At 41.8% G+C, this 23,155-nt stretch overlaps 1 protein-coding gene across 1 annotated transcript in view; it reads left to right on the top strand.

Moving 5' to 3' along the window:
- The window catches only part of TTLL5 (tubulin tyrosine ligase like 5), a 130,355-nt gene that overhangs the window by 98,608 nt on the left and 8,592 nt on the right, over positions 1-23,155 (top strand). Inside the window, exons 30-32 of the mRNA XM_086463174.1 lie at positions 6,317-6,494; positions 14,347-14,567; positions 21,797-21,882. Of these exons, the coding sequence (XP_086319300.1) occupies positions 6,317-6,494; positions 14,347-14,567; positions 21,797-21,882 (485 nt within the window). The remainder of the gene's footprint in view (positions 1-6,316; positions 6,495-14,346; positions 14,568-21,796; positions 21,883-23,155) is intronic.

Genomic DNA, 23,155 nt, shown 5'->3' with positions numbered 1-23,155 from the left:
AGCTTCCAAATTATACATTAAGAAGTTACACTCTGAATCACTTCTCCTTCATTGCCTTCCCTTCCCCTGATTATTTACTTGTGATTTCACTTTAGTAAAGATTTTTCTTTGCCCTGTCCTCTGCTGTTGTCTTTTATTGTCCAGTATTACTCATCCTAGCAGTAGTTGTGTTGTAGTAGACCCCACTTTGTCAGATATTTGAATGAGTTACTTGGGAATGGTGGATGCTGGAAGTGTGGGCTATCACTAGTAGTTACTAGTGTCATTCTTTTAGTATGGACTTGCTGTTTGTCAGGTAGCTTTTTGTAACTATGAGGTTCTCGGCGAGTGGTATTCTGTGTTCTGGGCTTGTCTGCAGCTTCAGTCCTTGGTATTCCCTTCAAATCTGTTTCAAGTGAGAACAGAAGGCAACCGCCTTGTCCTTTCTGGTAGGAGCTGATAACGACATCCCTTCTGTACAGAGGCTGGATTTCATTCAGACTTCTTTTTCTGTAGTCAATGAATAAATGTATTCCTATTTTATTAGTATTTAGTATTTTAGTGGACTAGCATTAGTTCCTGGTGCAGGTGTAGAGAATTGATTGCATAAGGCTTGCTTACAGTGGAAAAGAGCTAATGAATTGGAAAAGAGAACTAGAGCAGAAAGGGAATTTGGAACCAGAAAACCTGGAGATGAGTGCATCGTTTTCTAGCACTTTTAGGCTGGGTTGCAATCATAATAGCATGGAGATCTGTTGAAATTAGTCTCAGAAACAAACCTATATCTTTTGTGATGCAGAAAGCTGCAGCAGAGAGGTCTTATGCTGTCAGTGAAGAGGAAGAGGGAATTCTGGCCATAAACCATAAAGAGGGTTTATGAAAACTGCAGTTGAAAGAAAAGAACACAGTGAATTTCTTGCCAAAAATACTGAGTAGCCCTAAGAGCTGCTGGAAGGACAGAATCTTGCTTACAAAGGATGGGCCATAATGCCAAGGCTGAGATTTCCTGTACATAGTGAAGGCCTGAATCCTGGCCAGGTCTCTAAACTAAGCAACTCATAAATAATCCTGAGCAAGCTGTGAGAAGATTGCTCACAACCAGCCTGGCTGACAGAATGAAAACCAATCTCTTCTGGTGGCAGAGGCAGGAATTTCTATTTCCCATTTACGTGTGTGTGCATCTATACCTAAGTCTGTCATGTGTACATAGGAGCAAATGAGTATTCAATCAAGTGTTAGTGTTCAAGCAATAATCCTGAATTGAAAAAAAAGCAGGTCTGTGAGTACTAACTCTACGATCCTCATTTCCATTGGGGGAAGTTGGGTTTTTTCTGGTTATTTTTGGCTTTGCCTAAAATGGTGTGAGTTGTGAAAAAGCTTTTACTTCAGTTTGGGGTATTTGTATAGTCTCTCTACCACGTGAACTCTGTAGTATCTATTGAGGTGTGAGGTCCTCTACAGCTTTTTTCCAGCCTTCATTACTGTGCTGAGCCTGTTGTAGAATTCCTTAAGCAGAAGAGCTAACTTCAGGAAGGATGCAGAGGTGCTGTCATGCTTCGATAAATCATCTGACAGGCAGAGACTGAGAATAGGAGCTGCACCATGATGCATTCCTGTGAGTGTGGCAAACAGATTCAGAGCCGGAGCGTGTCTCCAGCCTCAGCATATTGAGTGTCAGATCCTAAGCCCTGTTCTCCTGTACCAGAGCAAGCTTAGCCTTGGATGTAATATCAGCAACTTAATAACATGTTATATAGAGACTTTCCAAAACTGCAGATGAAACATCTCTCTACAAAAGTGATCCTAAGACTTGCAAATTATGCAGGCTTTCTGTTGTCAAATATTTAATGTTGTATTATAAAAGGTTAAAGTTATCTTAAATTAATTTATATTGATTTCTATCTATAAAGAAGCAAAACCCATGGAGGCTAACAGGAGCGTATTCAGTCCAGAAGGATTCTGCAGGCCATGAGAATAAAATCAAGCAAGCAACAGTTTTCATTATAGTCCCTAAAAAAAAAAAAAAGTAAGTGCTGTTGTGCTGCATCGTGTGGAGAGAAGGTATTGGAACTGCATGGAGTTGTGTATAAGCCTGTCTATGTTGCAAGAAAATGCTAGCCAAAGTTTTTTGTGGTTTCATTTGGTTCTTTAAATTTAGTTCTTGCTAAGGATTTAATAATATAGTTTCAACAGTGTTTTCCTGAGTAGTTTAAACAGGGTAGTTTCAACCAAGCTTATCTGGGCAATATTATAACCTAAAAAATGTATTTTGGGCTATAGGTCATATATTGGTTAAAACAGAACAAGTGGATTAAAACAGGTTAGAAACCAATGAAAGCATCTGAGAGTTCATTGAAGTGGACAAAGGTTGGCGCAAGGCAGCAATCCCAGTGTATTTTTAAAAATTGGACCATCAGTCTTCAGTATTTGTATTTCCATAATAGTTAATCTTTTGCCAGATATCTCAAAACAAAAGAAATGAGGATCAAGGAAATGATACTAGAGTTTCACCATTCAATTAGTGGCCCTCGCAGTACTACAGACTGCAGTCGCTGTACATCGTCTCTGTGGCACAAAGCCAGTTTGGCTATCAGCAGCTCCAGCTTTAGTGGAGTTTTCCTTTGCATCAATTTTATCTCCTTCATTTCATCTTGACTTTTATGTTTTAGAACAAATCACTCAATCTTTAGCTTCCCAAGCATTCTTTTGGATCAAAGGATAAGTTTTATGCATTGCAGGTTCTGAGCTGGAGGTAGGTAATAAAGAAGCTGGAACAGATATTAGTTTCTAGAATTAATCATATTAACTTGAATGAATACCTAAGAGTGCCTGACTGAATTCTCTAACTCCTGATGGAGACCTGAGACAGGTTTAGTTTCAGACTCCTGATGCATAAAAAATACTAGCTCCATTTTTGCAGACCAGATGCCCATGGACGATTGTGTGGGAAGAGCACTAGGTGATGTTATGGAATGGTGATACTTCTCCAATACTCTGTGGGACTTGGTAATCAGTGATTTTTCTGGCCAGGAGATGGTATCTTTGTATATGAATAGTGTTAGTGGCACTTGCTTCTGTGAGTTTGTCTAGTCATTTTTGAACCCTTGTAAATTTTTGGTATCCGTAGCTTCCCATAGTAAGAAGAGCATCCACAGTTTAATTAGGTGTTACGAGAAAAACTACCTCCTTTTGTTTTAACCTGCCCACCTGATGACTTAATTTGTTTTTTCCTGTGTCTTTTATCATGAGAGGTGAGTAATTGTTCCCTATTCTCCTTCTCCCTGAAGCTCATGATTTTATAGATATTTTTTATATTTCCTTTCAGTTGTCCTTTTTCCAAGCTGAAGAGTCCTCATTTGTTTAGTCATTCCTCAAAATAGAAGCTGTTCCATATTTTTGATCATCTCTACAACATTTCTTTGTACTTTTTCCAGTTCTACTATATGCTTCTTGAGAAGGGAGGAGGGTCGGGGTTAGAACTATATCCTCAGTATGCAAGGGATGGATGCAATTTTGCTTTATATTGTAGCATAGTAGTGTCCTTGGTTTTGTTCCTTATGACTTTCCTAATAATTCCTAACACTGAGTTTGCTTTTTGAGAGTATTTTAGTGATGTTTTCATAGAAAAATCCATTATAGCTGTAGTTATAAGGTCTCCTTTCTGAATAGAATAACTGGTTCAAAGTCCATCACTGCATAAAACTAGGGTGGTGTTTCCCTGGGTACATGACTTCATAGTTATTAAATTGAATGTCATCTACCATACATTGGCTTACTTTATTTAGGAGCATTTTGAATGAACATAGCAAATTTTCTCAGCTGCGTAATTGCTGATGTGAAGAAGTTACTCTAGGCAAATGGACAAATATAATTGTTGTTTAGTTCAAAACAGAGGTATTGAAGATCATACTCTTTCAGTAGTATTGATGAGGTATTAATCAGGCTGCTTACTGAGCACTAACATGACTTTGGAGCTCCTGAATGCTCGTCAGCTTTGTATCTGGTGCAGTTGATGTTTGTTTCAAGGACTGGTCTGCAGTAACCCCTAGCTGTCTCCCAAACAGTGCATCCCAGTCCCAGCAGAGTCTTTTGTGCTTTTTAGCTGTCAGCATGACCTGACTTTACTGTGGGAAGTAACAGAAACTCCAGCTGCTTCACACAAGGGAAAAGTCCAATGAGCTTTAACATCAGAATGGATGGTGGAGTCTGTATCTATGCAGTGGAAGGAGCAGATACTACCCTTGGGATGGGAGTTGAGTTCAGGTGACAGCAACCTACTAATAACCCATGTGGTGAGCTGGTGGGATTGGACAGGAGACAGATAGGAATTGTTTCAAAGATTCCTTGTGCCTTGTCATGTCCTTTTAAGTTATGCCTTTTGTGGCATCCTGTGCCTGTCAGGGGACAGTGCTGGGAGGCCAGCTGCACACATGCGTCCGTGGATCCGGACCTGAGCAACTGCAAGTAAAACCATAGTAGTAGAGGATCATGACCCCATTACTGAGGCAGAAGGGGGAAGGCAGGTTCAGAAGAGGGGAGCAGCTCTCCCAAGTTTAACCACAAAGCCAGATTTGGACCTATGCAATGTGGGTTTAAAGGCCTGAGTACTGTCAGCAACATTAACAGTTGTCACTTTTCCAAGCACTGGTGAAAGGAAAATAACTGAAAGACTGAGAATCTTGTACAAAAGGAAGCAGGGAATAAGAGTCATTTATCCAGTGTTGTGCTGGGGTACAATGGAAGCAAAGGACTGAGGAAGCATGGGTGGGATCCCTTGAACAGAGAAATCTAGAGAAGGCTACCTACCAGTGGTCCATAAGAGCAAAAGTGGTAGTGGTGCTCCAGGCAGGAGGAGGCCCAGAGGATGCAGGGTGAAGGTGCTGGCAGCTGAACTCCTTTTCCACTGGGTTGTCTTACTCCTCTGCTGCTGAGGAGCTGAGTATGGAAAGTGACCCTTTAAGTGTTTTGAGTCGTTGTCCTCAATTTGCTTTGAAAGGGATGCATTAGGTTATTTTTTGAGGAAGGGTTGTAGCGCTGGCAGTTGCTTCTACTCTTGTTTGAAACATCCTTCTGGATATTTAAGGGTTTGCTGTGATGATGAAGTTTATGAGGGAAGGTGCAACACCTTCAAGGGAAGCTGTGATGTTCGAAGAATCTAGGTTGTGTTGAGAGGATCCTGAAGCAAGGAGATTGCAGTTAATGCCCTTGCAAAACCATGACCTATACTTTGAATCATGGCATAAAATGTAAAAGACACCAAGTATCTTCTACATCCCAGTTACTTATGCCATGCATAGGAAATACAAGGGAAGTCTGCGCTGGGAATCCAAAGGAAATATTTGGAAAGAGTGGCTGAGAGAAATATGACAGAGATCAGCAGAAACTTGGGAAGCTCAAGCATTGAGGCTTGAAGGTTTATTAGCTAGAGTGTCAGGATTCAGTGGGTCATATGGCATCCTGTCTTGTGAGCACAGGATGTGTGAGTTGCTGGGCCATTGTAGCCTCTCCAGGACACCTTGTGGTCCTGTCAGTCTGCCACCTGCTCTGTGCAAAGCCCCTCGGCCTTGTGTAGAAGTGTGTTGGTGCTGCCTTCTTGCCAAGGGTTACAAACTTCAAAGCAAGCCAGTGAGTTCCTGTTGATACTTATCATGTTGCAGGCCACAGCTGAACTCCCACTGTATAAGCCTGGGTTGTAAGAGCTCCTGCCTCTTTGCAGGAGGCCTTTTCTCCTCTGTGAAAGGCTTGTATTACTCTGATGGAAGAAATGAGCCTAGCTTCAGTCCCCTCAGGTCTTTTTGGATTGTAACTGTATGGAGTCAATATGTGCCCTAGATGCAACCTCACCCTACCAGTCCTTTATCCTCTCTGTGGATATTGTACTGCCTGTCTGTCTTCTATTCCACTCTCACTGCAGCATGTGTGTGCTCGGCATAAGCCTTGTGTTAGTGTATTAACAAAATCTCTACAAATCTGAGTAAAGAATTATCTCATTAGTGATGGGAATCCTTAGCTCTTTTCCTGCTGCAACTCTGCCTCTCTTCAATTCTAATCAGCCACAGACATGCTTCAGTTTAGAGTTTTTCTTCTCTTTTCCTTTGTTTTCCTCAAGCATGGTGTTACGGCTAGTAATATAGTCCCAGCCTGGAATTCAAGAAACTCCTTAGCAAGATGGCAGTTGGCACATAGCACCTCTAGTTGGTGTTGTGCTTGCTGGAGTCACTTAATACAAATTCATATCTGGTTGAGTATTAAAGGGATTTATAGGAAGCAGTGTGCCTTTTAAGCAGGAGTCCTTACATGCAGAGTGGTGAAAGCATGATGGCTCTTCTTTTCTCAGGGCTCCAGAGAATCACCACTTTGCCTGGGAAGGAGAGATGGAGAACGGTGTGTGCAACAAGGTGACACAGAGTCCCCTGGCCCATCCCAACTATCAGCTCCATTTTGCTGTGCAGCAACTTCAGCAGCAGAAGCTTCAATCACGACAGCTGTTGGAGCAAAGCCAAGGCCGGCACCAGGTAACTAAGAAAAAATCCTACCTGGGATGTAGCAGTGCTGTCTGAGTCTTAGATGTGCAGAACCATCCCAGAGCCAGTACATATGGCACAGCTTTTGTGCAGGAATAGCTTTTCAAGTGGGTTGCAACAAAACTAATGTTACCTGCAGTGATTTTGATGGCAATTTGATCCTGCAGTTCCCAGTGGCTTCTTCCACTGCATTGGCATCCTCGTCCATCTGACTACTGGCATGCTGCTGCTTCCTTTTCTGCACCAGTTCAGGGCACCCCCTTATAGTGCCTCAGACAGCCTTAGAACAGTCTACAGTCTCCACAGTTCTTTGTCACTTCATCTCGTCACTGATGGTATGTTCCTGTTTTGACTTGAGTTGTTCTTGAGTAGTGCTTCAAGCTGGGTCACTGTTGTATTTCGACATTTATAAACATAGGGTCTTGAAACTGTGTTGGCAACTGTGTCCTCTGTGGCAAACAGACCCCCAAGGTTTCCTCTTAACTAAATTCTCCTCCTCCTGGATGTCTCAGGGGACTCAAAAATTATTTAGGAGAATCTTCATTCTTTTGAAGAAATGTATTAATTTATTTTAAGAGCCTTCAGTGTGCAGGAGCAGACCTCTGACCCTGATGCCAGATGCAAGTTTTCTCTGCAACCCTGAAAATCTTCTCCAGGCCTCCTACACATTTTGTTATTCCTACATTTAAGATCTCCTTTGCACAGAATTGTCTGAGGGATACATGTCTCCTCTGTTACAATGGAAAGAGAAAAGATGGGCTGTATGTCCAAGAGCTACAGGAAATCTGAAAAAGTGTTTGTGTTACTGATGTTCTGGATGACACCTAGATGCCAAGGGTGGACCACTGTATCTGGAACAGCATTTCCATCTTGCCTGGTGAATCTTCATTGTTATTAGGGAGAGAGATGTGTATTCTTTCTTCTGAATGATGTCCAAAAGGCTTCTCTGCTAAAGGGAAGGAAGTCTTTGGGTGAACAAACCTTCGGTCAAAAGAGATTGGTCTCTGTTAGGAAGGAGCTGTTTTCTGGGCAGTCTGGCAGGACTGGACTCCAAGAAAATCATGAACTGAGCTAACACACAGAGGTCTGAACACCCACTCTCTCTCTCTCTCCTGTGAAGCAGATGAGTCACTAGTCAGGGTCTCTGAGAATAGGTTATAGGCAAATTGCCCTCATCCTTTTCTGGGAGCATCTTGAAGGAGAGGCCCTTCTGCCTTTGCTGCTTGCACTCCTTCTTTCAAGGCCTACACTTAGCAGTGTACTAACTACACAGTTTCCATCCCCAAATTCCCTCACCTACAGTCTTCTTGCTCCCGCTCTGAGCAGGAGGTCTTCCTTTCATCTCCATCCAGGGGGCTCTGAGTGGGCAGCTGTGGCTGCTCATGAGCTCAGGAGAGGGCTGTAAGCTGGCTTGAGCCTGTGAGGACGCTGGAGCTGGCCATGGGGCCTGGCTGAGCCCTCTTCTAATTGCTGACATTGAGCTGATGTTATTCTTGGCCTAGGGCAGAGCCATTACTCAGGAGTTTCTGTTAAAGTGATTCTTTGTTAAACCTCCTTTCACCCCCACAACGTCCCCCTCCTTTCTCTCCCTCCCTTCTCCTTCTGAGCCAAGCAGTTTGGACTTGCAGTATCGAGGCCATTGCCATGCTGCAGGGCTCAGGCTGCACTGCAGTTGCCATTAACAAAGAAAGGTACTTGCTGGCACATGGGGGCTTTCAGACTGTCTGTAGTGAAAACCACATCTTAATAAAATTATTGTTTCTGGGACACTCCTTCTCCCACTAGGCATTGCATGGAGCCTGCCTGACCTCCACTTCCAGTCACAGTTGCACCAATCCTTTGATGTCCTCCCAGTCACTGCACTACTTTCATCTTCATCTGTCTATCCCCTGCTCCCTCTCTAGCTTCCTGTAACTGACCTCTTCCTTCTGCTAGTCAGCTTCTTAGGCTTCGGTCCTTTGACTTGGCCTTTCCAAGAACTGCCTTCTCTTTTCTGCTGCTTACACACTCCCTGCCCTACATCTCCTTCCTATTCACACTGCTTTGACTTCCATCCCACCTTTTCATGCTTGCCATCATTCATCCTCTCTTTTCCCCCACAGTTGATGTAGCTTATCCTAGTCTACATGGCTTTATCCCATTTCCTAGTCAGTGTCATCTAAGCCACTTATCTCCCGTTGCCTGCTCTTTCCCTTCTGTTCCTTCCCACCTATTGAGATCTACTCCATTCTTCATTGTCTTGCCTGCTACATTCAAGTTCCTCAGACTCCTCTCAACAGAAGAAATATATCCCCAGAAACAGAAGGCCTGTCAACCTGAAAGAGTGTCACGATCTCTCTACTTTGGCGAATGCATGCAGGATATCTCCAGGCTTGTTTCATCTGATTGTTCAAGTTCTTGTTACAATTGGAAGGCAGGCTAGCCATTTGTCAGTAGCTGAAGTGCATTTATTAATATATCTCAAGGCACACCCTGAGCATGGCATAACCATACAATATGAGTAGATGCCAGTTTTTCCTTCTCTCTGTGACAAATGGACTAGTCATATGTGTATGGATAGCATGTGAACAAGTAACAGAAGCACCATCATTAATAACACAGGAGAACATGCCTGTACATTAACCAGTTTGATATGTTGGAGAGAAGATGGATGCGTTGGAAGGCATGGAAGTTTCTAGTCAAGTATTTGTGTAATAGGAATACTCCTCTCTGCCATGCAGTGGATGTATCTTATCATGAAGGCTTATTGCGTACTTCTTTGTGGCAGCGCCCGCTCTTGGTTGAGCACTTTCCAGACACTTAAGAATGATGATTTCTCCTTCAGGCATTTAACAGTTTGCAGAGTAGCAAATATTGTGTAGGTGGAGGAAGAGGAATAATAATCAACAATTTTCACTCATTGTATGTGGAAGTTAGTTCATGCAGTGTAGTATGGTGGAAATAGGTTTTTGATACCAGAATAGGTAATTCATTCCCCGGACAAAAAGAAAGACGACAAACTGGATGAGAATCTAACAAGCAACTAGATACAGTGATAGGGCCCAAGAACAGAGACAATACAGAGCCTGAGAAAAGAGGAAAAAAATAGAAAGGAGTTTGAAAGTGGAGACAAGAAGCTTAAATCTGATACCAACAAAATCAAGGAACAAGAATTACAAAATAAAACCAAAAGACAAGAAAAACAAGCTTATAGCAGTATTTTTAATGTTCAAATGAGACTTCATGTGACATGTTATGACCTAGATGTTAGTATCACTGCTGCAGTTGGCAAGGCAGTTAATATACCATCATTGTTTATTCTCTAATTGTTTCCTGTACTGGAAAGATGCCATTAGCTGTTAGGGAGGTTCCTCCTCTGTGTGGCTATGTTCTGTCTGCTTAGCCTAGCATCTACTGGGTTTAGAATTTTATGCCAAACATTTCACATGGGAAAAAAGCTAAATTAAAACAAGAAAAGTACAGTCATATAGTGGATTGATCCCCATCAGTCCTGCTGATATCAAAAAAACTCATATTATATGAGACATAAATCATATTAATGAGTTGTGTGGTCAGTTGTGATCTCATTTTCAATCAGAAGTTTAAGTAGATTTTATGCTATAAAACATTAGGCTAAGTTAATCTTAAATAATTCTCCTATCAATCATTTAAAAATGGTATGTTCTCTGAAATATTCCTCATTTTGTGAAGTTCAGCAAAATTTTTATTTAATGTATGTGACTCTTCTGAAATCCCCATAGTTTATTTAGATCTGACTGGGAATGTTGCATATTCAGAATAGTATTCCTCGAACTACATTATTCCTGCCTGAGGACACAGGGCCTCTTTGAATGCAGCCTTAAACATCATTAAACTGTTTTCTAAACTATTATATATTGGACTGCTGTCAGATTTGCAGTTTCTCTTTCCCTTCAGTCTCCTGTTCATTCTTGTTTTGCAGCTTTCTCCCTCAGTTTGTTTTACCACTGAATGTGCTAACTGCTATTTTTCCTATTTGAGTCTTGTGATACTGATGAGTCAAAGTTTCAGTCTTTCAGAACAACTATTCTGAAAGTAGTAGCCTGTGCTGATTTATACCAGCTGAAATTTTGTCCCCATGTTTCTCATCCTGTCACTATTATTAGGATTATGTTAAGGCCCAGATTTACTAAGTATCTTTCCAGTACAATGCTATGGCCCAATCCTTGCTTCAGAGAGCTCCCAGTACCAAAAGAGAGACAAAAGAGATGGCACCAAGTCAGCTTATTTTAGTATATTTTAGTCTTGTTCTGAAGAATTTAGCAAGGAAGACATGCTTCAGGACAGTCTGTGCATACCATGAATTTGCTGCTGGTCTTTAAATTTCTTGATAACCCCAAGATGTTCCTCTTACTGCAGTTTTCACACTATGGCAGTTAATAGTACGTTTTGAGACTGTTCTTTATTACCACTTTGTGACTTTTCAACTCAGCTGAGTGTTGTATCCAAACTGATTTAACTGAATGCATTAATATGTGTTCAAAACAATCTCCACTAAACAATTTATATGACTCCAAAGGTCTTCCAAGCCTTTTAATTCTTTGTGTTTTTTGCAGTGTCATCTAATATGCGGTTGCTTTTGTAAAAGTGATGGGTTTTATTTTGTTGGGTTTGCTTTTTTTTTTTCCCTTCTTTTTTTAACATAAATTCTTGTCATTGTTTATTGCTTATAAACATCTCAGTTTCCAGCACTAGTGATTTGGAACTAGCTGCACAGATCTTTATGTAATACACGTGTGTGTGCATCTGTCTGTCAGTTATCATACACCGCTGAGTCTCTCAGCATTTTCAGACTTGCTGATCAAATTTAAACTGAATGACTTTGAGACAGGAATCTCAAAGCTGTGTTTCATATTAATTTCATGAAAATAGAGCTATATATTTGAAAAGGGGATTCAACTACTGTTCCCATTAAGGCAAAGGCTGCAGCATGAGGCCACTCCTAATTACACAGCAGAAAATCAACCCAAGAATGGTCCAAACCGATGAAGGGAGGCATAATTTGGGGCACGCTTTATATTAGATAGTGTAAGATTCAGCCCCAAGTCAGATTCACAGGAAATGAGCTTCATTACCTCCTCTGGTCACAGAATGAACATGTTTTTGCTTGCAACACTTGTTCTGTTAGTGTGCTAGGGATGGGTGTTAGATACAGGAATGGTAAGTGCCAGGAACATTCTTTCTGTTTTTGAAGATCATGAATATATCTGTTTTTCTTCAAAGTACTACAGTACCTCCCTGCTTTTAATCATGAGCAGCCTGAGCTCAGCTGCTACTGGCTAATACTCTTAGATGTCCATCGTCCTTACTAACAAGCTGTACATGTTGAGATTTTCTAATTAAAAACTACTAATTTTGTACAGATAGCACTTTGTGTATGGTGTTCATGTGCAGATGTGGAGGCAAGGAGAGGTGTCATATAATGAGGCAAACATGGAATTGGGAGTCAGCATCTTGTCTGACCTCTCAACGTAGCTTTTTATATTGCTTCAGTTTGTGGTTTAGGGAAAATCACTTTGTCAGTGCTAACATTCATCATGCGGAAGACAGGGTTAATGCTGTCCTGCTTCCCCAGAGAATTATGCGCTAATGCTTTACATGATTTTTAACTAAAAAGTCTCATAGTGTTCTAAGTGTTTTTCAGATTTGTAGCCATAAAAACTTGTCAGGGAAGCAAGTGTCTCCTCAATACCAAGTTAAATGTGCCAGCCTGGGAAGGGTGGTTCAAAGTTTTTCACTTGCAGCCACAATAGCTGTAGAGTGCTACCTGCTTCAGGACTGCCTCTGTCAGGGTTTGTTTAGGCTCCTGCTCTCCCTAGACCCTGAGCCTTCAGAATCCTGAGTGATAAGGTCTGTCTCTTACTTTTTGGATGTGCTGAAATGTCTTCCCAACCCTTCCTTTGTGTGGTCAGGCTCTGCTCTCCCCAGCTGCCCTCTTTATTTGCACGGTAGCTTCTCCTGGTTTCCTGTCCTGTCCCCATGGAGTTCACAGCAGGGCAGTATGCTTTGTAGCTGAATCCAGAAGTCATGGTCCATGTCAGCTTCCAGTCTCCCCATCCTTGCCTGGAAAGCAGCCAGAATCTCAGCACAGTGTAGAGACAAAGACCTTTTTGGAAGTCCATTACCCCCAAGAAAAACATTTTCTCTAGGCAGGTCTCAGCCCAGCTTTTGCTGAGCAGACTTTGTTTGAGCATCCATGCTTGCTGTTTCTTCAGAGTAATGGACCTCCTTGACAATTCATGTTAACACAGGGAAGAGGTTAAGACTATGCTTTGTGGACTCTAGGATCTTAGTGATTTTAATAACAAGAAAAAGAACTTACAGGAAATATACATAATATCAAACAGCATAATGAAATGTCACCCCTGAATAAGAAAGGGGTGCAGTGACTTGAGGGTCTCCATCCCAGCTCCATGATGTTCAGACTTGAAGATGCAAGAGACTAAACTGAGTTCCATTGTAGTTTGTTTTGCTGGGGGGAGGTGGGGTGTGACTGCTATTTTCCAGACTTCTGCACTTGTACCAACTACTTACTCAAAATCTGAAAGCTGTGATCAAGATAGAGCTTCAGGGAAGGGAGAGGTTAAGAAGGATTGGGAGCTCAAGGCCATCTTGTTAGTGAGCTGTAGTTAGGAAACAGGCCTTTTTGGCTCCTGCGCTTCCTTTTCTCCCTAGAGCTCTGCCTGTCAGAAACACCTTCCCACACACCACTGCCCTGCCATTTGCCAGAGAATTGCGGGGGAGAGGGGCTTTTCCTGTCTGTGCGCTGAGACTCAGCCAGCGCTCAGACTGTGGTTTTCTCTGGAGCCTGGAGCCCGCTCGCTGTGGCTTTGTGTGTTTTTCACCAGAGAAGAAACTGAGGACAAACGCAATGAAGGGCACTGCTCCCAGGGTCATGCTGAGGTGACTGGCGACTGCTCAGCTATTCCCCTCATCTCCTATCAGTGGCCTCTAGCTGCCAAACTGCAGTTACGGTATTGCCTCTTTGCCCTGGGAATCTGACTGACTTCGAGGAAAGACAAGGCAGAACTCCCAGCAGGTTACTCCTTTCTGAAAAGAGTTGAGCAGTTTGCAGAGCTCCCGTAGGGAACCATTTCCCACTCCCTGCTTTGCCAGTCCACTGCTCAGTTCTCCAGTGTCTCGTAACATGCAGATTCTTTTGTTCCCTGTGACAAAACTCCAACATAGTTACTCTCCCACCTGCTACAGGAATAGAAATATTTTCTGTTTCCTGGTATTACTGGGGATTTCCTTTTTGTCAACTGCTGACCTAAAGTCCCTTTTCCAGAGAAGGTACGTTAGAGCCTTTCTGTTATTCCAAGCACTTACAGGGTTAGACTGAAGAACTGGCATTGTAAAGCCTTCCCCATAACCTTTTTCTTTCCTAGAACTGTGTCTCAATCCTATCTCCCACACAAAGAATAATTTAGCAAGATAAATGCAGAAAGTCAGTCAAAGCAATAAAGGCTTTAATTCTTTGTGGATGGGAGCCCACTACAAGATTAGATTGAGGATAGGACCTCTTGTTTTTTAATCCAGAACAGTACCATTCTGTGGCAGTAAAGAGCTTGTCTGCCTTCCTAGAAGCTAGTCCCAGCTTCCAAGGGGATAAAATTCAGCTCTACAAACTACTTCACTGACTTGACCACTTAACTCTTCTTTTTATGCGTGGGACTGTCCTGGGAGTCGTGGGGTTGCCTTCACCAGGCAGGTATTATCCCTCACAAAAATGTCACCCACCTCCGTCAGCTCTCAACAATATTCAGGGAGGTAATCACCAATTACTGTGGGTTTTTTCTTTGTTTTTGTTTTTGTTTTTTACCAGGCTGTCTTTGCCAACTACTCCCAATCGAGCACCAGCCATGTATCTATGCCAGCTGGCTCTGATGCCCGCAAGACATCAAGTGCCACTTCTAGTATCCAGAAGGCAACCAGTTTGCATAAAGTGATGCCATCCCAGGGTATGCCTTCTCTGCTGGTTCCAAAGCCTCCAGCAAACCACAGACAGGCAGTGGTCAGAAAGGCTGCAGCCCAGAGGATTTCCAAGTAAGTTTTATCTCTTTCCATCCACAACAGGGAGTTGGCACTGGTTCCCCCAAGAAGGAATATTGAAGAACCTGTCTACATGCCACTCTGACATAGATCTTTTTGGCTATGCTGTCCAAGATAAATCTCAGAATAACCTGAGCTGTGTGTACTGAAATAGGTGTGAACTATGTTGCAGTGTTTCACAATGGTAAGGTAGGTAAGACCGTGAAATCATAGAAACATAAGGACATAGGAACTGCCAGATTGAATTGGAGAAATATCTGATCCAGAGTGGGATTCAGTTACCTTAACACAGGTTGCTAGTGACATTTTAGATGCCTAGGGCTATTCTGCCTGACCTCCAGCTGCTACTCCAGATGAGCACAAGTCTTTTGCAGATCTTGTGTTGTATCTGCTGTCCCATGCAGATGTCTCAAATAACTTGAGAGTACAAAGTATGGTACGAGACATCTGTGTTTAGGCACTTGAGTCACTCCTTCCATGTTTAATCTTTGATGGGGACTAGAATCTGGTGGGTCAGAAGAGGCTGCCAAAAAAACCCCCCAAACCCCCAATATCCTTAACAAGCTAATCTGCCCTTGAGCCAAGTTTCCCCATAAATTTAACACACAATGACTGACTTATGCCTTCAAGCACAAGTGTTTATTTCATTTAAAGTGTTTATATTGTGCCTAATGTAACAATAGCTTTCCTCATTATCTGTAGAAATCCTTCTTTTAACTTTTACTAAGCTTTTAGTTATATAGTGCTTGCCATTCGAAGGTAGATGGATTTGACGTGTGTTACCTTTAAAAACAACAAAAAATTCACCATGAAATGTTGCTTACTGATTGTAAGTTTCCTTCCTTTCCATTTCTTGGTGTGTCTTCTCTTTTGTGCATTATGAGAGAATGTGAGCAAGACTTCTGGGTTTTCTTGTTATACTTTACCTTTCTTTGTATCTTCCTCACCTCTCTGTTTATTTCCTCTTAAATGACAGAACTGCTTTAGACTAAATCCTTCATCAGATTTTTCCTCATGTATCCTTAGACTTGTTTCATCCCTGAACACTGAAGGGCAAAAATTGCATTCATAACTTCCTCTCTTATACTTGCCATACAGCCAGAAGAGTTGTAAAGCTTTCAGAGCAGGTTCCTGTGAGGTCTCCTGATTCTGTGTTTTCTTCCTGTTTAAAGAAAGACATTTTAGTAAGAGATTACTGATGAAAGACACCTGACGAAGACGCTAGGGCACTGTCAGTGTGTGTGGATCAAATCTGGAACTGCAAGGCATATTTAAAGAGCTTCGACAGAACTGCTTTGGGGAAGCTTGTGTATTTCCTGCCTGTACTCTTGCTATCTTAAGAGATAGCACACTGAATTAATCCCCCAAAACTATTTAAAAAGAAAACAAGATGTTAGTAGACTTTGTCAACTCAGCAAATGCAGATGTGAGCATCAGGTCTGGCAGGTATATGCTGGTGGGTTTGCTCTCTGATTTCTTTTATGTTGGGTAGCTTTTGTTAGTACAGGTGACAGGCTATGTCAGTGGGTTTCTCTGCTGGGCAGCAAGGATGTGTATTTGAAGATGCCGGTGTGCTGTGCTCACTTTTTGGCAGAGGAAATGTTTATCCTTGTGAGATGGAATTGCAGCTCCTTGGACAGACTTTACTTTGCTGCATTTTTGTGGTTTCTGCTCTGTGACAGGCAGGAGTGTGGGAAAACCGGAAAAAGTTCAGCACCAAAAATGCACAGAAGGGGGAAAAAAAGCAAAAGATTCCTTCAGAATTTCAGAAAACTAATCCAAGTATTGAAGGCTGCAAGGAGCCACTCCGGAAATACTTTCCAAGTTGCCTTTCAGTCTCCAGCACAAGGCTCCAAACCCATTCTTGCCATTCATGGGATCTTGCAGTAACATTTTTTCACTTACATGGAAAACAGCAATGCCCAGCTATATTCCAGCATACTGAGAGTTCATCGTTTAGAAACTGCTATGTCTCAGTCTAATTTAATCCATTCATTGTTGTCAGGAAATGACCAGAGATGCATCCACAGAGCAGAGTGAATGGTGAATGGAGAGAAGCCTCTGTGTCAAAGGAATATAGATTAGAAAAGAAAAAGATGTCTTTCATGCTCCAGTCTGTTCTTTACAGTCCCTGGTTATTCTGTACAAAGTATTCTCGGACACTGTGTGTAGTCTGCTTTCAAAAAACTCCAGTGGCAGAAACGCCACCATGTGCTATAAAAGACTATTTAAGAATCTAGATAATATTATTATCAGAAAGTTTCTCCTGATATGCAATCTGAATTTTTCCTTTGTTTCATCCTGTTGTACCTTGTTCCTCCTTCCTGAACCACCCTAAATGCTCTCCCTTGCAAATACTTTTCATCTTTTGAATATTCTTCTACTTCTTGGAGTTTCCTGGTGTTGCTTAGACTTGTTGAGGTTTTGTTAACCTCAGATAGTAGTTCCACCTGCCAAGTCCTTAATTGTCTTGAATTGACTGTATTTTCTTCATTTTGTTAGAGTGCTTGCATTGTGGCACCCAGAATTGTACTTTTCCAGTGGGGGACTACCATATCCTTAGGTTATGACATGGCAAATATCCCTCTCCATAACATATAATCTAATTTTGGCTTTTTGGCCATTTCTCCATCAGGTCACTTTTGATTTGCTGCCTACTCTCACCCATAATACTTGTTGACTTATATCCTGATCTCTTTCCTCAAAGAAGATCTCAGTGCTATATATTATTTCCACAAGACTCACTGAAACTAATTCCATTCTGTTGTTAAAGCTCTCATGTCTCTTTTTTTTTTTTCTTTTCCCCCCCCCCCCCCCCCCCCTCATCTATTTCAGTAAGCCAGACCTTATTTCTCTGTCTGCTCTTGCACTGCCTGGCTTTTGTTTAACATCTTAATAAAAATCATCTTTTTAAAGTTGTTTGTAGAATTTCTGCAGAGACTGGACTGTGAAGACAAACTAAAATCAACTTTTGTCTCTTTGACCTATCTCTTCCTTGCATGCGTTATCAATTCTCTCCCAGCCAGCACACGTGGCTTCCAGAAGAGGAAGAAAAGAATAAGTAGTAGAAAACTCAACTACAAACAGAATGAGATGCTACAGATTAACATTACTGACTAATTCAAAAACTATCTAGTAACTTGCACACTTCCCTGATTAAAACATAAAGGAAAAAAGTAATGGAAGAGACAGACAATTCAGTCTTTTTTCAGTTTTTGGCCTCTCTTTTTTTCTCAGTCTCTCAACTTGTAAAAGGTGGTAGGTTGACTTTATAATGGATTGTGTCCAAAGAGGACTCCTTGCTTAAGCTAACAGAGTGGAAAACTGAGGCCCATATTAGGGTGTGGAAAAAGATTAACTGGGACAAATGGTTTGATATGTAGCTCTACACTGAAATGTAGCCCCATAAAATGGTCTCATGGGGCTCCATAGTTTTGATCAAATGTGCTCATATCACAAGTAGGAAGATAGTTTTTGAACAGCTAACACAGCAATCTCTTCTTTCTTTCCAAGAGTCAGACTGGGTCCTTTCCGCTATTCATGTTGCCACTACTATTGGTGGCATGGTCTGTGAACCATGCAGAGACCTGCTGATAGCTGAGCGCAACATTTTGAGTCTGAGATCACAGATACAGTATTCATAAGCTGTGGAATGAAGCAGATGTCTCTGGAGCAGCATTTGGTGTACTGAATCTTCATATTACAGACAACAGCATGCAAAGTAGAAAAATACATTAGCTCAACTGTCAGAACCCAGAGTGAACTGGTACAGGTGGCAGACAGAAAATCTTTCTGCTTTTAGGAATGACAAGTCACAATAAGTACAAATTTCTGTGCTGTCATTCCTATAGTAACTTTTCAGAAACCTGCTCTCTAGTTATGACAGCATCAAGTGGAGCAAGGCCTTGAACAGCCTGTGAACAGAACTGTCAGTCAAAGAAAGGATCTCAGAAAAATTCAGCTGTCAATGTTAGACCACTGTATATAGAGAGAGGAAATGTCAGGTAGAGAAATGGACCACATAGTTCAAGATATTACCAGGGAGAGAGAAAGCCAAGAAGATCACCAAGTTTACTAGCAATAGACTGGAATATCACAAACTATTGGGGATGTCGATCAACATGGCATAATTTCTTGTACTGAACTTCTCTGTGAATGTAATTTCCAACAACTTTATTCAGGAAACCTTTAGAAATAAATACTCCCTTCAAGTCCCAACACTGCAGCATAAAATCTTTCTACCTTGTTCTTCTTTTGTATATTTGCTTTGCATGGTGCCAGCAGCAGAAGAGCCAAAGTTCTGCTCTACTGTAACTACTATAGAAATAGGGTAGAGGTGATGCATTTCTCCAGGGTTCAGGAAATCCATCCCACAGCAGGGAGGAGTCCTGACTGCAACTGGATACAGCAGTAGCCAGCTGTTCTAGGACAGGCTGGCCAAGCCTGGCAAATGTGCCAAGTGTAGGATGATGGCCACAGAAGCAAGCCCTGTAAAACACTGTGGTTCTGGTTTGTATCCTGTCTTGCCCATGCGTGCTTATTCATAGTCATGCGTGAAGTGTCTTAAGTGAGCTGGGTACATCACACATACGGAGGGCCCACTGAAAAGAGGACAGGCAGCAGGAGAGCAAGCATGTAACTGTTACTGGAACCCCTGTTGCTTTTTTGCTACTGCTGTACTGCGGCACACTTGTTTTTTTAGCTCCTGAGTATTGGGTTAATCAGGCTGCATGACCCTTAGACATTTTTGGCAGCTAAAGCAGTGCATCTGAGAGACATGCCTTGATTTAACACCCTGACACAGCTGGGCTCGCTAAGCCTGTAGCTCTTAGCCCTTGGCTAGCCTCAGATCATACACACAGATACACATGCGGAGATACCCTGTCCAAGAGCAACAAAGAGGAACAAGCCTTCCTGGCTCTGGGTCTTCACATATGTTGCTGTCCTCTTGTCAAACCTGGACTTTTTGTGATGTGAATTTGTTAGTGTCAGTTCTGTCCCCCCCTGGACCGTTAGATGCGTTCATAGCATCCCAGGAATAGGCTGTTAAAACAAAAGTGTTCAAAATTTAGTCAAGAAAGTATTTCTTTGTCACCTGTGGAACAAGAGCATCCTCCAAATTTGCATTCCAAGGCTGGGCAGCTTAGGGCTGGTTTAGTGCCTAAATGAACAAAGTTGGTATCAGTTTCAAGGAGGGGTTAGCTGTATAAGAGATAGAAAAGGGAAATGACAGATATTTAAGTGGAGGGGACTGTGGGGACTGTGTTTTTGTTAGTATTGAAGAAGAAGAAATGGAAAACATAACAATGTTGATTGAACTGGAAAAGTGGAAGCAAAACCAACACAGACATTAAAAGCAGGAAACTGAGAAAGGCAGTAGGGTTTCAGCCAACCCAAGGAGAAGAAAGTGGAAAGGGATTAACTCAGTTTAAGTAGTGAATATATTCTGGTACTGGAGGTTCCATCAGGACAGCAGAGAGAACTTGAGGGGCGAGTTTAGTGTGGTGGGAGATCAATGACCTGGAAGCAGATCTGAGAATGAGCTGTGTGGAGGTGACAGTTGCAACTGCAAGAATCAAGGTAGACTGTGGGTAGGCAGAAAAGGACGACAAGTCTGTAGAGAGAAAGAGATTCTCTAAACATAAACCACACTTGAATGTAGAGCTGTGACTGTTCCCTGTTTTGGCTTTTTTTTTTTTGTTGTATTTGCTGGCATTCTTGATGGTGTTTTCAACTACTACTATTGCATTCTACCTACAGAAGGGTGAGCTGAATTTGGCCGTCAGTTGTGCTGCATTAACAAAGTGGACAAGCTAATTATGAGCATGGAATCTCTATGTAAGGAGCATACAGATCCATCTGGATTCTCAGCTCCCAGAAGGATCATGCAGTATCAGCAGCAAAAGAAACCATAAGTACAGATCCAAAATTCTCCCCAAGAGACAATAAACATAGAAACAGGCACCTCATTTGACAATAGCATTTCAAATTATGGCTGACTGAAGTAAGGAGTTGTGTTTTGCAAATGCCATATCTGCATCCCTCTCCCTTCCTGTATGGACTCCAATTTATTTCACTAAAATCCAGCTGAGATAAAATACAGGAGTCCCTCACTGGCCTTTTAGCTGCCAGGAGCACCTGGATTACTGGCAACTTGCTGTCTTTGAAATCTGAAAGCAAAAGGTTTCAGTCAAAGCTGTAGAAACTGCACACATGTGCCTGGGTCTGTTAGTCATCAGAGCATCACATGGGGATTGGAGATTATAGTGCTCTTCTCGGGAAGAGCTCACAGTAACTGTGTAACACGGCAGAGCTGAATGAGCGAAGAACAACTCTGGCAGAGAGAGAGGACTGCACAGCAGAGGTCTGGAGTGATCAGAACAGAGTTGGGCAGGAAGGAAGGCAAGGAGAGATAAGGGAGGAGAGGCCAAACCAGGAACAGATGGATCAATTGTATAGATTTTAAGGACAGAATAGATCGTTGCAGCTGTATAGCTTGACCTCACCTTGTGAGTAGCCCCATTTTTTTTTTTTTTTTTTTTTTTGTAGGAGGGCATGGTCTCAGTTTGGTAATGAATCTTTGTAACAGTTAAAGGAAGCACAGTTGTACTCCACAGAATATAGTTTTGCTGTAACTCAAATGCTGAGATAACTGCAGGAGGATTTCTGTAAAGTGTCTGCTTGAGGATTAGCACTGGACTACTGGAGATGAAATGCATCCCATGGGTCTCAGTTTCCAAGACAAGTGAGGAATCTTGCCTAAATGATGCTGAGACAAGATGCAAGGACTTAACTTTTAATGTAGCATGTTTTTGCCAGTGTTCACATTTCTGATCTAAGGTTGCTTAATCATTTTACTTCAATATCACTGGAATAAGATGACCACAGCATTACTAGTTGAGTTGTGCTTTGGTGGTCAAATACCATTTACTATCTCTGTTTTCCTCCAGAATCATCTTTCAAGGCACTTGGGACAACTAAGTGGTTTAGGCACATTGAAGCCTTGCTGGTGGCTTGAGTGTTTGTCTGTCTTGCTCTGCCTTTTTGGAGTCGGTTCCTGTCACTGCCTTTTTCATACCATGTTCAGGCACAGCTACATAGCTACAATCCCAGTGAGATTATGTAAACTAGGAAAATTGTCTTTTTTCTTTTGTTTGAGACTTTTGGTTTTCTTTGGTGTATCCCTTCTTATATCTGTCTAATTTGATGCTTTTACCTGTTAGGGTGACTTCCACTGAAAGGCAACTGAACGGATTCCAGAACAACTTTCACAGTCCTGCATCATGTGAGCCAGGGACAAATTCTACAGGTGAGTGCCGGTGCTGAAGACCAGGAAAGTGGGGGTGGGCATGCTGGGATACTTTCATCTTTCTCAAGAACTGGCAGGGAAAAAACTTTCTCAGCAAGAAGAAACACAGCTGCCTACTCTGCATGTAGTGGTTCCTAGGTAACAGTCTGGGTTCAGCTGTGCAGGGAATTTATTCCTCCTGGGATTAAAAAGACTAAACAGAAGGGAGCAAAGGCTGAGTTTCATAGAGTTGGAAGAGGAAGATCCCTAAAAATGTGGCTGGGAAAAAAAAAAACTTGGCTAAAATGGCTCCTCTTTGCTTTAGGCTTTGGCTCAAAGATTCTCTGTTGTTTAATCTTGGCCGGTAATAAAGGGCCAGGACATTCTTTACATTTTTCTTGAGTCTTGCAGAAAAGCCCCTTAGTTCAGAAAGACATAGTTGAGACTTGTGAATCAGCTGCATAGTGCAGTCAATCAGAGAGGTGAAAGTTCCCAAAGGAAAATCACTGAGACTTACAGAATCAAATCTTCATCGTTCCCTAGAGGGTAATTAATTCAAACTGGTTTATCTGCTGTTAAGGTCTCAGTAACTGAGGACCCAATCCACTTTTGATTGATGCAGACCTATTAGCAGTAGAATGTAGTCTTGATGAACCCGTATTACCCATGGCCCACAGTAATTTGTGATGGTGCTGTGATGGAATATACAGACAAATTATGGTCTAGAATGCTTTAAAAAGATTATGTTTCTGACCTTTTGTTTTGCTGTGAAAACCCTGAAAACATGACTTGAGTATCACTAATGCAGTGATCTCTGTGTTTTCACAGGCTGAAAAAAAAAGTTTGCATAGGGGTGAACTGCCCAATTAATCTCTTGGATATTTAGCACTGAAACTTAAAGGTGACATTTCCATTATTAATGTCAGGGATTTTACTGCTGATCCTCTAGCCCAAACATTCAGCTAATGTACTTATACAGATCCAAACTGCCTCCCACACTTTGCCACCTGCCAAAAACTCCAGTTATCCTACCAGAAATTTCATAGTCTAAATAGCCACAGTCAATGAAAAAGACCCTAGAGCACACTGGAACATGACAGTGTAGGAATGGAATATAATGGGATTATCAACATAAAAAAAAGTTATATCAACACTGCAGTACATGTATAGTAGAGGTAAAAGCTTTGGTCTACTGTACAGTTCAAGTTGAGTTTTAGTACATATATAAAGCACAGTTACACATAAATTTACAATTTAATGTAAAAATAGAGTTCTCAATGTATTAGACCAAACT

Source organism: Leptosomus discolor, chromosome 3 (assembly GCF_034619465.1).
Source record: "Leptosomus discolor isolate bLepDis1 chromosome 3, bLepDis1.hap2, whole genome shotgun sequence".
Taxonomy (NCBI): domain Eukaryota; kingdom Metazoa; phylum Chordata; class Aves; order Leptosomiformes; family Leptosomidae; genus Leptosomus; species Leptosomus discolor.
Note: the sequence above shows the minus strand (reverse complement) of the source record. Positions and strands in the feature narration are given on the sequence as shown.